The sequence below is a fragment of the Acanthochromis polyacanthus genome, chromosome 5 (genome assembly GCF_021347895.1).
Source record: "Acanthochromis polyacanthus isolate Apoly-LR-REF ecotype Palm Island chromosome 5, KAUST_Apoly_ChrSc, whole genome shotgun sequence".
Taxonomy (NCBI): Eukaryota; Metazoa; Chordata; class Actinopteri; family Pomacentridae; genus Acanthochromis; species Acanthochromis polyacanthus.
In genome coordinates, this window is record NC_067117.1 from 9,760,562 (window position 1) to 9,776,972 (window position 16,411).

The following is a 16,411-nucleotide window of genomic DNA, read 5'->3' on the forward strand; positions in this document are numbered from 1 at the left end:
GGTAATATGAATATGTCTGTGATTAAATTATTTGTTTTTAACACTGAAAAATCATTCTTGATGTTGATTTGGATGCTAGATTGTCTCAACAGGGGAACTCAAACTGGAGACTTCTTCAAATTAATGTTATTTAAGGTAGCATAAGGCAGCTGGATGTGATGCGTTAAGGTGGACACTTGGACAGTGTGATAGGCTGCTAGACTGGGGGGTGGTGATGATGGTGAGGGGGGGTAGAAGGGGTGCGGTCACAGGACTGACAAGTGGCACACAGTCAGGTGTTGGCCCATAGTGTGTCTGTGGGCCGCAGTGTCAGTTTGAGTTGACATGCAAACACCAGGCAGAGATTTTACCCATCAGAGTGATCACAGCTTCTCAGGTGAGTCCAAATGAAAGCCTGTTTTTGTCTCTGTACCGCAGAGCAGGAACTCCATTACATTAGCATTTATGGAAGCAAAAAAGCAACTTTTACTGTCATCTCACATGTCTTTATCTGCTGTGTCATACGAGGAATTTGCAGAATGTTACACAACATTAAAGCAGGCTGTGTATTTTTGTTTTTTTGAAAATCATGGTTTTGACTCAGCAATATTTTGGACATAAGCTCGGGGGCGAACTCTGATTTCTCTCTGAGGTTTGCTGCACGGCTCTGTGATAGCTGTTATCAGAGAAAACTTATCAGTTTGTTGTACAAAACCAAAAGTGTCACTGCCAACATTTAGTCTCGCTGTTGGCCATTTCCACAAATGTCTTTCCTTTATTTCCTTATCATCAGTCATCTGTTGACATTTTTGAAATATTTTAGACCAATTTAAACCCTTTTCTGCTCTTCATGCTTGCAGGTTTAATGGGATAATTCAGAGAAGTTTCCTTTGGGATACTTTTTTATACTCACAACATGACCAGTAAATATGCAAAGTATGTGACTGTTATAGATTGTCTGTTTTAAGCGAATTTAAAGTTAAAAAAGTCAGTAGTGCACTGACATCACTCTAAGCCATGAGTGCCAGGAAGATAGGAAAGCCATGTACAGCTAGTGGAAAAAACTTGCCAGTTATATGAAATACATACTGCTGCTAGTAAATGAGCTACAAGGCTTGCTGCAATAACAATAAATGCGGCAAGAAGGACTGTGAGCAAAATAAGATGGATTTTATTGAAAAGGGAGACAGGCGCAGAGAAAAGAATCACCTGTCACAGTTTTTTTTGCAGATTATTTCATAATGACCAAGTAGCTAACAGAGAATTAAACATAAAAAAATGATGCAATAAATGATTCAATTTTTATCAAAGTGATCACAGCGTTTGAGTTTATCAAGGGTTAAAATGTCATCGCTGATGTAACGTGGCTATTTTAAAGTAGGAGAACTTCGGATGAATTTGTGGTTGAGAAATAGGAGAAGTTCTCTGGTCAGCAGAGCTTATCCGGATTCATGTCATAATAGCACGTTTTTAATGAACTGACTTGATGAGCTGTCACGTTAATTTTTTTTTCAATTTTTTTTTGTCAGCTGTTTGAGTTTTGAGCCGCATGTGGACCATATCTTTAAAGTTGGGTTTTGCACAGTAACAGATTAAGGAATATGTGTCTAAAATAACTTTAATCAGTTACAAGAAAACCAAGAATCTTTGATAAAATTGTCCCGTAATCTCTGCATAATCTGCTTCAGTCAGTCAGCCCGTGAATCATTGCTTATCAAGTTATATAATTCCTAAAGAGAGGTGTGTGTGTGTGTGTGTGTGTGTGTGTGTGTGTGTTTGTGGACTTTGCTCCGCTGTCATAAATGGAAGGAGTGCCTCAAGATACCATGCTATGTTTATGTTGTCCATCACACGAGCTGAAGGCCTTGTTTGCCTCCATGTAGACAGCACACACACACACACACGCAAAGCTTTGTTTGAGCTGGTGTAAAGACAAAGTCCAGCTTTTTAAAGACACCTTCGCTCTCGGATGAAATTCAGTCTTAAATCAAAATCCCTGAAGCAACAGTGGCCAGTCGTCTAAGCTGTGGCTTTAGAACATTGTATAGAAAAGGAAGTAGGGCTGTCTGCACGTTTGTATCCGTGTAAATATCCAGATAGACAGAGAATGACACGCTCCAGTTCAACCCACAGTCAATTAACCACATTTGCCTCTACCAAATTGAGCTTTTCATATTAGTATCGTGTGCAATTCACCTTTGATTTGGTTTCATCAGACAATAATGGTGCCTGACGCAGCTCAGCCTCAACATCTTTCTGTTTTTTAATTTGCGTGTAATTATTAACCTTAAGGACAATCATTTCACCGTTTACTGTCTACTTACAGCGACATTTTGGCATTTTGACATTCAACTAAATTTGGGACACAAGCAGGTGGTTTGCACATGAAAAATTCAGGTCTTCTAGTTAATATTTTATGTCTGTATCTCACTCTGTCGAACCACAATATCCTCTCCTCTGTAGTGGCTTGCAGAGTGTCTTCCTGGATCTACATAGTGATTTTACTGTTGCGAAGGAGAATTGGGATCTTGATTTTTATTAGTTTCAGCAGTATCTTTATAGTGTGGTTATTTTTGGCATTTTATAGTCAGAGCTCATACCATCTAACTGATAACGTCTATAAACTGGACGTGGAGTTGATAAAAGTGACGTTCCTCTAATTTTGTCTCAATCTTGAATGAGTATTTTAAAATTGTAGTGGTTTTCTGGGCAAATGGGATTTCAGAAGTTGACGGTGCTGCACGTGTTTAGAATTTTTTTCATTTCTTAAACCGCAGACTCTACATTACATTTACGAAAAATACTCTGTAACATTTCATCTGTTTCATCATGCCACATGCTTCAGTCACAACACCTGTCATCTGTGAAGTGACTCATGTTCAGGACAACATCAAAGCTGCTTTTCAGTTCTCGTACTTAAATACATCTGTGTCTGGATGGGAAAAGGACACATCTTCGTGCGAGTTGTAAACATACTTTGTGCAGACACAACGGAACTTTCTCAAAACAATAACATCAGTCATGGTATTAAGACCAGTAACAGTAACCAAAGTGACAGCAATAGAAAAATATGTCATTTCCGTTCTGTTCTCTCAGTCCTTTCTTCAGCATGCTTTGGGTTGTTGAGGATCCAATTATTGATTTGTCTGCCAATTATTATTGTTTTGATTGTTTAGTCAATTGTCTGGTTGTTGGTGTCATCAGATGTTTTGCATTTTGACTTAAAAAATTAAAAATACGATAATTAATCCTGATTAATTTTCTGTTAACTAACTAAATTATTAAAAACCAAAAGGTACAGTTATTTTAAAGATTCAGTTTATCTAAATTTTGGCTCACCAAGTTTCTCTTTTTCATTTGAATAAGAACACAGCCTTGAAGAGGTCAAACAAACTTATCTGGTGGTGTAATTGATGGTGGTCAAATTATTACCCAAACCATTCATTATTAAAGTCTACCTACTCTTAGAGACAGCAGCCTGGTCCCACTTTGATCTACCATACTTACTGAAGTCCATGACAGGATTGAAGCTGCCACATATTTACCGTTTACGTTTTTGGTATTTATAATAATAATAATAATAATAATAAAGTTCTTTAAACTGTTGATTGCATGATCCTCTGAATGCTCATTTTTGTTATCTTGTCAGATTTTGTTGCAGCAGTGTCACTCTGCTCTCAGACCTTGGTAAATACCTCACTGAGTAGAATTGTATCAAAACAAAAAGAAAAGATGGACAAATTTGTTAGATTTTGTTTGTTAAATGTGTGGCACGTCATTTCAAACCAGCTCCATGGGGTTTAAGTCTGGAGACTGTGCCGGACACTCCATGCTTTCAAGCTTACCATCTTGTTCTTTATCTTGGTAGTTCTGGCATTGCTTGGACTTATGCTTTGGGTCATTATTTGCTGTAGGATGAAACCCTGACCAACTATGAACACACCAGAGGGTACTGCATGGTGCTGCAGAGTGCTGTGGTAGACGTTTTGGTTCAGGGATCCTCTCACTCTGTACAAGTTACCAACCCTGAATCCAGTGAAACAGCTCCAGATCATCATACTTCCTCCTCCATGTTTGACAGTTGATGTCACACACTGAGGAACCATCCTTTATCCTACTCAGCGACATACAAAACCCCTGGGTGATGAACCAAAGATTTAAAATTCTGATTCGTCAGCCCATAATACCTTCTTCCAGTCTTCAGTAGTCCATTGGTGGTGTTTCATGGCCAAGGCAAGCCTGTTTTTCTTATTCTGACGTCTTAGCAATGGCTTTCTTGCTGCAACTCTGTTCAAATTGAAACTTCTTTACTACGACCACCATGAAGTTGTGCTTGAAGCTGTTGTCCTGTGAGCCACCTAGCACGCAAGCTGTTGATTCTCAGAAACTTGTCTTCTGATTCTGTTGTGGCTTTGGGTCTTCCAGACCTCTTCCTGTCACAGTTTCCTCCAGTGCCTTTTGATGGTGAAGAAAACTGTACTCAATGCCCCCGTGACTTTCTTCGCAATTTCTTTTAAGTGTTCTGATGGTCTATCTCTCTTTTATTGTTAATTGCTTTTTCCTCACCACTTTTATAGCAATACACTACTTTTTGCGGTACAATGCTGTTTAAACAATGCGCTCAAGTGTATGGTGCCATACATAGTGTGTTCCAGTGCTACTTTTATGGAGACAGAGGGGGTTGTAAGTAATTAAGAAAAGTTGTTACACCTGTAGGATTTGGTAGCACCAACTTTCAAGACTTGATCAACCTCCATTGCTGCAGAACAGCTTTAAGTTGTTAACCCATTTCTTGTTCCCTGAAAAAGACCTTTTTGTATAATTCTGAAATGTACATTATTTTTCAGTTTTGGGTACCCTTACATTTTTTTAACCTCTGGCAGTTCACCACTTACCTTTGTACCATTTCCAGCTATTCATTGGACTTGAATTACTTCAATTTCAATAAAAAATGAAAAAAATAGGGCAATCTAAATCTTTTGACCAGTAGTGTATAAATTGGAATCATCCTTTGCTACCACAAGATCAAATAATAAGGACAAGCCTGTCTTGGGACACAAGTCTCTGCATCCTCCCAGTCAAATTAGCTTCATTTGAATTACATTAAAACAACTGACACACATTGAAATTGGAGCTTCAGAGGCCCAGTGGGGCTCTAAAGGGGCTCTAGAGGGCCTCTGATGGAGTTTGTAATCTGCCCTTAACCATATAAACAAAAACGCACATGTTCACTGACGCAAACACACAAATAATTTCCTCGCCAGTGCACTTTGACATAGAAATTATTCAACAGACAGTAGGGATATCTAGCAACCTTTGTCCTAATTTCCCTTTTTGAAAGATGTGGGAGCAAACAGCAGCTCCTCAGGTCAAGTCTTTCGTCTCTAGTGGGAACTTAGAGTGACTCAGACTTGATGAACACAGTGTTCTCTGTGGGTTCACTGGATGTGGCACCGGTTGAGACATCACCAGTTCAGGTCTCATTTAGAATGATGCATAATATGTGTAATCCACCCCTGCACTTTAAAATTGGCTAAGAATGGTGAAATACCAAAGGGTCTTGGAAAAAACAGGAACAAAGACTTTTGATAGCTTCCGTCATTCTGGAAGATTCTACGTGTTCTTGTAGTTTAAATCCAAAGCTGATCGTTTTAAATATATCCATTGTTATGTACGCTGGCTGTAGTAAGTTACTGTTGCCACACTTTTCAAAAATGTTAATTTTTTTAATGGGTTCTCAATTTTACATAATGTTAGGTCGGTTTCCTTCTTTACAGATGGTCAACTTTACCAAATGAGGCAGTTAGCTCCAGCAGATTTTGTCAGTGTTTCGCTGAATGGCTCATTAAGCCACTGAAGTTTAGTGAGTTGTTTGAAAAGGCATGTTTGGTGGTCGATTTTATTGTTTCCGCCTGACTTGCATTAAACACTAAATTGTTTTGTCCCGGGACAAAAGCCACCATCCTAAAGAGTTGACAATGTCTTCATTTTCTATGTAGAGAAAAACAGAAGAAACAGCATTGGTTGTAGTTTAAAGCTAGTTGGTCCTGTGAGGGATGATAGTGGACATCCATAGATCCACCTGTCATTTTGCTCTTATGTAACCTCGTTCGCTTGCTTAGCTTGTATACTGATCTGCTGCATATCTTTAATACATAAAGCCATCTTGAGCATCAGTTTCCACACAGTGAGGAGATATTGGATAGTGGTTGTACTAAACATGAGCAGCGCTTTCTTTTTAAAATAATGGAATAGCCCAAACAAAGACATATGGTTTTGCAAAAGCTCATTACACCCACTAAAGCACCTTGCACACCGGTTTGACGTGTGAATGAAGACTTGACCAACCTGCTGTGCTAAGTGACAGTTAGCTGAACAATCCCACAGAATGGGTGAGTGAACGGTCAATTGTTGCGTCAACTCTGGCCCTCCTTAAACTCCCCTTAAACCTCAGACAATTCAAGATCCGTTTCTTCTGCGTACACCTTTCCCGACACACATATTTACGGTACGTTCTGTGAATGAGAGTCACGTCATGAGTTGCTTTGTTATTGTCCAGTTAACAGCAGCTGAAGACAGCACACTCCCGTCTTTTCCTCTCCGCTTCAAGGAACAGGGCACGACCCTTCCCACATTGTACCTCACTACCTTCCTACTGCTTTGCCCTCATCTCATTCGTGCATCAAAACAGGAGTTTAGCTAAAAGGTCTTTGCCTCTTTCACACATGAGATTGCGAACACAAACAGTGACCATGATACTTTATGATCAACATAAACAGCTACTGCATACATCTCAATGTCGCTTTCTGTTGTCCTCATTCATGATTTTTTGCTCTGTCATTTTCAGTGCAGCGCCTCTCAGGCTCAGTTGTGTGAATGTGTGCGGCAAAGACAGACAGAGTTTGACTTTGTTCTCTTGTCATAAATGGAAGGAGTGCCCTGAGCCGTGCTTCGTTTGTATTGTGCACATACATGTCCTCATGCACATACGTCTTTCAGTGTGTCAGCGTGTCTTTACATTCGTATGTGTGTGTATCCGTGGATGTGAGGCCTTGACGGCAAGCACCACTCCTTCCCCTTATCCAGTGAGGAAGCTCTCAAGCTCAAGGGACTCATCAACCCGTAACTCATAACTATTTAAAGGATTTGGGGGAAAGTTCATGTCCTCAGATTATTGTGAAAACTCCAGATTCCCAGAAAGCAGCATATGTAGCAGAAGGCTTATGCCATAACAGTGGATGCTCCCTCTTTCAGACTCTCTTTACATATGTATTCAAATCTGCTTATGTATTTGTGTGTGTATTCGTATATCTGGGTTTAAATATTTAAAACTTTAAGTTTCACTGCGCTTACATGTCCTTGCATGTGCAAATACAATCAACATAATGCGAATGTGTCCTTAAATGTCCGTCTTTGTTTGCATGAAAGGGTTCAAAATCTTGTTAGTGCTGCTGAGTGGAGTTCAGTCACCCTGTCCTCCAGTGGCACAGGAGCTGCTACAAGTCCAAGTCGAACTAGTTTGGTATAAGCAATGCAGAACATTATTGTTTCTGCTCAGGTGTGTGTGAATCTGAGAATGACAAAGGATGACTGACGAAATCAGCATTTATATTAAAATCGGTATCAGATTTGTGACTGTGTGATATGAAGTAATAATGTGATTAGAGATGAGATGTCATAGAGGAGAGAAGTGCTGCCAGAAAGACATGATGACAGTATGGATCAGCTCATACTGACTGTGTGGTCTTGAATGATTCTTGTTCTCTGTCTGCTCAGCCTGTGGTTTTTATTAAGATTTTGGTATTTATGATCGTTGACATCATGTGCACAATAATAAAATCCTCTGAAGAGGGCTAGAAAAAGCAAAAAGTTTGTTGGTTACTGTACTAGTTTCTTGCATCAAGTTTAGTGGGGAGTCAGAGGTTTAAAGGAATAGCTCAATATTTTTGGATAAAATGCTTATTCACGTTTCTGCTCTTAGATCAAAGGATTGTATCCACTCTTCTGAGAGGGTGCTAGCATCTGAGCCTTACATGTAACTGCTGGTCAATGTATTTTTTCCTATTTTTAGTGAAAACAGTGACACAGACAGGTCAGCTGCTTTTCCATTTTCCGTTTTCATGCTAAACTGAGATAATTGTCTGCTTGCCCAAACATTTGTTTGATCATCTCATGGAGTATCTCTCTCTTAGTATCGCGGTTTATATTGAACATATCATTCATACTCAGTTGTAATCGCAGCTTATCTGTTGACCAATGCGTTGTGTCCGTATTTACTCAGTTGTTGATTGTGTGTTTCTTTCTGTCAGGACTCCAAAAAACTGCACAGAATGAAACAGTTGACACCAGGGGTTTGTCCAGTCTTCATAGGTTTCAGCTATCTTATAGTGTGCCCCATCTTTGTCCAGTACCCATTGCTACGTTTTCACTGGCTCACCAAAAAACATGATGGAGCCACTTGGACAATAGTTAGACGCCTAGCAGCAAGCAGCCCAGAGGGAAGCTTGATTTATACTCATGCTGTTACTATAGGAATGTCAACGCTCTGTACTCTATGCTGTAGCCTGATGTGCACCTCAATGGAAGTATAGCTAAATATCACAGCAACCCAGTCCATAACTACTATCATTGGTCTGCTTGGTAGTGTTTACACAGCATATTGATTTGTGCAAATATTATATTTCTGCGCAACAAAGTGCCCATAATGCAAATACAACCATCAGTCCTCTGCTGTTTTTCATTTTCATACCTCCACCAATCTATGCATAGCCTAAAAATATATATATATTTTCTCCAGTGCAGTAATTTAGTTAAAAGAAGCTGTTCAGCATTGTTTAGCTTCCAACATGGTCTGCTCTGTTTCAGCTGCCATTGTTTGAACTACAAGAGGAAATTCTGAAGCTTGCTAAACTCAGGATGGACGCATTGAAGACATCTTAAGGTGGTTTTTATATGCAGATGTAAAGAAATCAGTGATGTCAAGCCTCTCGTGAATTAGCAGCGTTGAGCGCGTAATTCGCTGCCATATTAGAAGCTGTTCATTTCCTGGTGTGGTTTGTCTTCTGACAGTGATTAAAATCGAGTGCCGTTCGTGGTGATTGGTTTTTGCTCAGCTGTATTTGGCTAAAACTGAGCTTTTCCCACCAGTGAATAAAAGCAAAGGTAAGTATCGGTAAACGTCTGTGGCTACAACTGAAAGTGTGAATGCATTTTTCTTTACTTTGTGTCAGTGAAAAACTGTTTTTGTCACTGAACACTGACTGTCACTGTCGGGCGGTTTTGCTGGATATTGGAGTCTGACTCATGGTGAAGTCTAGCTCATGCTCGTATCAGCACCCACAATACACACAAAAATGCAAACCTCAAAGCACACAAAACCTCATCTCTTGATACATGGAACAACAAGTATATGATATGATCTGATGAGTCACTTTTTACGGTTATTCCAGACACCTGAGCTTTTTCAGACAGTGTCAACTCGTACCTGAGGTTTACATCTTGAAATGGATCCGTCGTGGTGTGGGCAGCCACCTTGTGTGAACTGTTAGCGACACATTTGCATGGCTTAGAAATGACCCAAATCAACAGATAATGTTATGTGAATAGTTACAATCTACAGGTTTAAATGCTTCATCTAAACGTGCTATAAATGCAGATCGTGTTCAGCCTCCCTTCTAAGCAGCCTCTAAGCAGCAACATTTTTTCTTACTTTTTATCTCTGAGACGACTGCTGAATTTCCGTCGTTGAAAACATTCAGCTTTACATTCTTTCAAAACACCCCCACATTGTTGGAATAACAGGTTTTGGTCACACTTTGTATGGAAGTGGAGCAGTAAAAGCTACTGTCAAACTAATGTGAAATCACCTGACCCTGACTGTCCATCCTTGACCCTTTTTGGCAAAAAAGCACAGTTGCGAGTGAATGTTTGATGGTAAGAGACAAGCTGACATTTTTTCATTATCACTGCTGTCTCCTTTCCTTGATAATGGATTTTTTTTAACTAAAGCCTTTTTTAAACTTGTTTTCAGTTCAACTTGTGCTTTTTTTGTGTGTCACCTTTTAGTCACGTTACTTGTGCACAAATGCAGATGAAGGCAAAAATGTCAAACAGTCACAGCCAGTAAGAAGAAACCACTTCTCTCTTGTTCGGTTTAGGGATGTGTGTTTAGTAGAATTTAAAAACATCTGTAAAGGGGGAAAAATAACCACAGAAGGCTGCTATATGTAGAATTGTTAATTATGTAACAACCTCAACTGTGCTGTCTGAGTTCATTTTAGAATTTTGAAAAGATCAGTGCTAGCCAAAAGGCAGATTTTTACATTGCCTAGTGAAAATAATCGTGGAACACTCCACAGGTAGACAACACAAACTCAGGTAAATAAGACAGTTTCAGTGCTATTTAAAGAAATAAATTAGCCATAATGATTTGAAATATCTTCTCCATCATTATTGGTGCTGTAGACACACATTTTTACCTTAATAAATCTGCCGTATTTTAATGAAAAACGGCAACTGGATGTTTATGCGCCGCTGCTGAAATCAGCATTGAACAGTGAGTATCTGAGTCCAGCTTGTGAGCGTTAACACCTCTGATGTTTTAGTCAGACACTGACATCCACAAGTAACCTCATTTAGATTTTTTAACCCTAAATGAGAGAACTAGACAGCTAGCAGTGCGCTGGGTTGAGATGTTGCATGAGGAGGAGAAGTGAGTGCGTCATTGCTGTCACATCGACACCGAGTGACTGAGCGGAGGGAGAGAAGTGCAACCAAAGAGGCATGATGAGGATGCCTGTCAGAGTGAAGCAACAGGAAATCATCTGCATCTGATGTCTGCCACCTCACACACACACACACACACACACACACACACACACACACACACACACACACACACACACACACACACGTATGCAATAAAACACATTCAATCAAACAACTATACATCGTATTCAAATGCTGAGACATGGGTACACTGAAAAAGAGAATGAAAGCCACAGATACACACACACACACACACACACACACACACACACACACACATGGCCGAACACACCATCACGCACAAGGACACACACACACACACACACACACACACACAGACCACATGATAGTTCGCTGTCTGAACTTCTGCTGAGCCCAGACTCTGTCAGAGAGAGAAGATGTGTGTGTGTAGTTCCCTTTCTATTGGTCATCACTTCCTGAGGAAAAACATGACCACACACACACACACGCACACACAGAGAGAGAGAGAGAGAGAGAGAGAGAGAGAGAGAGAAAGAGACACACACACACACTCACCGGTCTCCTGTCACTGTCACTGTTACTTACATGCTGGTCAGTGAACACTCTCTGGAGTGAAACGGGAGAAACAGGGTGAGTGACTGGCACTGTGTCCTATGTGTGTGTGTGTGTGCGCGTGTGTGTGTGTGTGTGTGTGTGTGTGTGTGTGTGTGCTGTCAGTCAGTCAGTTGATCGTGTTGTTCCTGTTCAAACAGGAGTGACAGTTTTGGATAGCTACAGCAAGTACAAAGACCAGTGTAATGCTACATTTGAAGACAGTCAAATAGCAGCAACATTTACATTTGCATGTTTAATGGTGGTGAGTTGATTGCGACTCAGAGTGAGGGCATACATCAGTGTTTACCACTGAGACCTGGAGGTCAGCCGCTTTTCTCTGATATGCAGTTTGCCTTCTCTCCAACAGATTATCACCTCGTGAGCTTGCTTTGTTTTGAGTGAGAGATTAATGTGAAATTTGGTAGCACCGGCGAGGTCAGAAACTTGTTAGGAGAGTTTTTGGAGTGTTTTTCTCCAAAAGGGCCAAATGAGAAGAAAAGTGTAACTAGGTCATGTGAGCAGCTTCATCCGCTTCGTGCTGTCTTTCTGATTTGTGTTCTCCTGTGTGTTTCTTGTGTAAAACGCAAGAAAATTTTTAAACAAATGTTGAATTTTCAGTAAAATGTACTGTGCTTTTGAAAGATAAAGCAGAATTTCTTACATTTGGGCCCATTTCTAAAAGTGGTGCCTCCCTCTCAGTGTGACCTGAGTTTGACCAGATGCTGATCGGCGCTCCATTTTTTTTCTCGAAACAAAAAAATTGACCAAAAAAATCAAATTGAAATCAGAGAGTGGCTGTCTGGGTGCTGTTTTACTCAGATCCGTGCCAAGCAGATGAAGACTGTGGTTTCTAGCCTCACACTGTGCCGAGCTTTGAAGATTTTTCGTGAGCAAATTCAGTACCAACCGAGCAAGTGGGTTTTCAAATGAGAGGAGACTCTCGTTTCTGTCGTGAGGGCAGTCCAGACCTCTGCCTGACACTTCAAGTGCATTTGGTTTTCCATTACTCTCGTCTTTGATCATTCAGGTGCGGAGGGGAAAGCCCGTTCAGGTTATTCTGCCTGTAGTGGCTTGACACCACCAGAGTTTTTTTTGAAAAGTGCTAATTTCCTGAAGAGTGACACAGGATGCATTTTTTTTTTTTTGTGCACTGAAACTACATTCAAGCTTTTACACCTTACTGTTTTGGAAGCATGTGTTCACCATATAATGTTGTAAATTTGGCTGCTTAGTCAAATAAACCACAATGTTTTTTTTTTTCACAGTGCATGTTCCAGTGTGCCACGGTTTCCTTGTGCAGGACTTAACCAGGCGAAAACTGAGCACGCTGATCTTTTCAGAGAAATTGTGGGGAGTGTGAGGCAGACGTGCAGGCGGGCATATCTCTGTTTTAGTCACTGACACTGAACCACATGGTGTTTTACATGAAGAGGTCAGGAAGTCACAGAGCTCCGTGCACTGACTCGCTCTGTCACACATAAACACATTCATGAACACGGAACAACTGTGATAAAATTAATGGCTTACTATGCAAAAAAAAGAAAGAGAGTAAACCACGCCTTCCTCTAGAGGAGAAATACTCTGCAATATGTGACTTTATCTTCGGGATCTTTAAAGGGCAACAGCAAGAAAACTGTCAAACTGAGCTAAAGTAGTTAAATATGCAGCTCTATTCGATTGAGCAAGTTTTTGTTTAACTGCTTGCCTCACTTAGTTATGATGTATGAAGAACCTATATGCATTCAAAAAATGTTAGAAACACGTTAAATGATAAATGGATTGCCCTTATGTAACACATTTTTACTCTCTCTTGCATATATTGCACATTCACTTCCAGCACAATACACCCAGGGTTTGATATTAGTGGAGCAGTCCTGCCCTCAGCGCGGCTGCATAGCTTTTGTTCAAACAGAGACGATAAGAGTGTTAATGTCTTGAATGCAGCAGGGCAGGTTCTCCCTTTTGTCTCTCACATTACTAAATATACCAGACCAGCCTCTCATGTCCTAAACTCCCTCTAACTTATGCATTTTCTGCGCCTGACTGTTAAACAACTCCTTTTGTGTAGGAGTGTCAGAAGCACCTCAACCCTCAGATGAAATGATGATAACACTAGATAGTGTCTGACTGCATGGCTTTTTTTCCTCCTGACAAGCCTTTTTCTCTCTTCTAGTGTTTTTGCTGACTTTTTGTTGTGCTCTACAAGTGTATATAATATAATTAAAGGCTACTTAAATTCAATAAAACTGCACTGTCAAAGGTACAAAGAAGGACTTAACTCATTTTCTGAGCAGTAATCTGAACCCCTGTGTTTGCTGCAGTCTGTTTTGGACTGAATCAGGGCTGTTGTGAAGAAATACTTTTAAAAAATTACATTAGTTTTGCAACTCTGTCCCTGAAGGAAAGATTTCACATCTCTCAGTTTGACCTCCTGGTATTCGCCTCTTTCTCCAGAGCTGCTGATTTCAGGCTGCAAGAGCAGCATCGCAGCCTCTCTTCGAGTTATTGTGCAGTTTTATGTCGATGAATCAGCTCTGTCTTTTGTTTCAGTGACTACGTGAGCTGGTGGATGCTCTTCACTGTATGCTCACACACGTCGTACAGCAGCTCGCCGGACCTGCCTGCTAGTTTTGCCGTTGGCCCTTTGTTATTATGTCATGACTGAGGCAATAGCCAGCAGAAAGCACTCCTACACACTGTACGCTTACCTCGTAGTCAAGTTCTGACAAGTGGAAATGTGAGAACTGGCAGGAGACGCTGGCACACACGTGCTAACACACCTTTGTGAACGCAAGACACGCTGCATATCCCTTACTAATCATCTGTCACCTTTTATGATGTCTGACAGCTTGTTTTCCCAGACAACACTCACAGATACAAACATGTTTAGTTCAGTAAATTTTGCACCGCTCCGTTTCCATGAACAAGACAGAAGTTACAGCACGAACTTGTTTTCACCTTCGATTACGACATGATTTAAGCTCCTTGGTTTAACTGCCATGCTGCAGCCGCCTTCCTTTTCATCATTGCAAGTGCAGGACGTGAATTTTCTAATATGGGGGTTTTCCTCGGAGCCTATAGGGTACAGTTTGATTTCCTCTAAGTGGTTCAGGGACTCGCTCTCCGTCACCTCTCTTGATTTATCTCTCTTCAGCCTTCATCTCTGGGGCTCTCTCCCACTAGGTTTCTATATGATGACTCCATGCCAACCAGGACACAAGTCGCTACTTCTATTTTAGCTTTGGATTTTTTGGCAGCTGGCCAGAACATTGAAAAATAACCAGGTTTCTCTGTTTATTAATAGTCGGCACCCTCCGAAGCGGTGGAAGCTGCACACACACTCTTTCTCTCTCTTGTTGTGGAACAATATCACAATCGATGAGAATTTTAAGTGGACACCCCCCTTTTCGCTGCCACATTCCAAACAAGTGGGGAGGAAATAATAAGTAGTGGGGAGAGGAGGATGTTTTTGATCACACGGGGATGTTTTGCCGAGTAATTTGGAGCCATTTCAAGCCATTTTTATACCAGGTGCTGCTGTGCCATCGGAGTATTGCTATTTTAGTTTCGTCCTGTTGCATAATTCATTGCATTCTTTGTTATTTATATTTTTTCCAAATCAGGCGCTGGAGGTTGATTAGGGAGGTTTATTTTGAGTTTCAGTGCTGGTAATGAAGGTTGTGTGGCAGGTCAGGTGGTTCAGTTCACAGACCTTTTACTCTATTGATTATTTATAAACTGTTGCAATCTGCTGTTTCTTCCTTTTCACACTGTGTTTAGTTTGAATAACAGTCAAAATTCAAGCACGACCCTGATTACAACAAAAGAAATAAGAATTTCTCCTTCACTATGTTGAAATAACGTTTGTCTTTGTCCATTATGCGGCCTTATTTCTAAGAGTCACGCCTTTTCTTTCAGGCAATGTTTCTTATAAATTATAATAATGATAATATAGTGGCTTATTTTTATAGCACCACAGCTTAGAAAAAAGACCAGAAGGATTTAATCACATCCTAAAAACAACATATTCTACGAATTGCATTTTTACGTCACAGACTTGTACAAATGCGGCCTTGATTATACAGACTTGTGTGCAGTTTGTGTAGACTATAGTAACCCGTGACCAGTGGACTTTGGTCACTTCGGGTGACTGTGCTAGATATTTGAATGAGTGATTCGCTTTCAATGATTTGTGTCAACAAAGAGCTGAATATCCAGAGGGAGATGTGTGGACTTTTCATAAATTGCTGAGGAAAATGTGCATGAACAAGTCGTTAATGCAGCTGATGTCACTTTACTTCTTTGTGCCATGGAGCTCCTTTTGTTTGCCAACTATTAAAATGCATCAATGAGCCAGATCACTGCACGAGATGACGTGTTCCAGCGTACATATACTTTTTTTGAAATAATGAAAATGACCTGTTCATCACTTGTTTTTGAAAGGTTTACACCTACAGTAGAAATAAATGAAGTTATAACTGGGAGCCACAGAAAAGGTTGGGAGATTTACAATGTTGGTTTGTTTTTTTACATGTGTGTTATACATAGGAGCAAGTCGTCTTCCATGAAGCCCACCATGGTGCGCCACCATGTTTCTACTCTAGAGAGGATCTTTCAGGTTTTTACATTAAACTACAGCCTCTGTACGCCCTTGCTCTGAAGTGTGAGGGAATAGGTTCGTCCTTTAATGGGATTTGTTATCAATAAAAAAAATACAGATAATCCCCAGCTGTATCCTTCAGTAATGCTGGGCAACAAATAAAAATATAACCCCTAGAGCTTGAAACAGGCTCCTTCACAAAACAATATTTTCCACTTTTATTGCCAGCCCAGACTGTAACATATTTCGACACTCGAAAGGTGCAGTCTGTTCCGCTCCAAAATCTGGAGTCCTACATCCTTGGCCTGCTTTCTGTGTCCTTTGGTTGGGCAATCACACAGCGAGACACCCAAACAGCAACAGTGGAAGGCAGTGTTATGAGCAGAGATGTTCGTCAGCGCCAGAGTTCGTTTTGTACTTCATTTGTCAGGCCGCCTCCTTGTTTACTGGATAACAGACTGCAGTGATGCTGTTGTGCTCGTGTTGGAG

At 40.5% G+C, this 16,411-nt stretch overlaps 1 protein-coding gene across 1 annotated transcript in view; it reads left to right on the forward strand.

The window, feature by feature from the left end:
* The first annotated feature begins 264 nt into the window (after window positions 1–264).
* Window positions 265–16,411, forward strand: part of pparg (peroxisome proliferator-activated receptor gamma) — a 32,715-nt gene continuing 16,568 nt past the window's right edge. Inside the window, 1 exon segment of the mRNA XM_051947785.1 lies at window positions 265–376. Coding sequence (XP_051803745.1) covers window positions 325–376 — 52 coding nt within the window. The 5' untranslated portion in view covers window positions 265–324.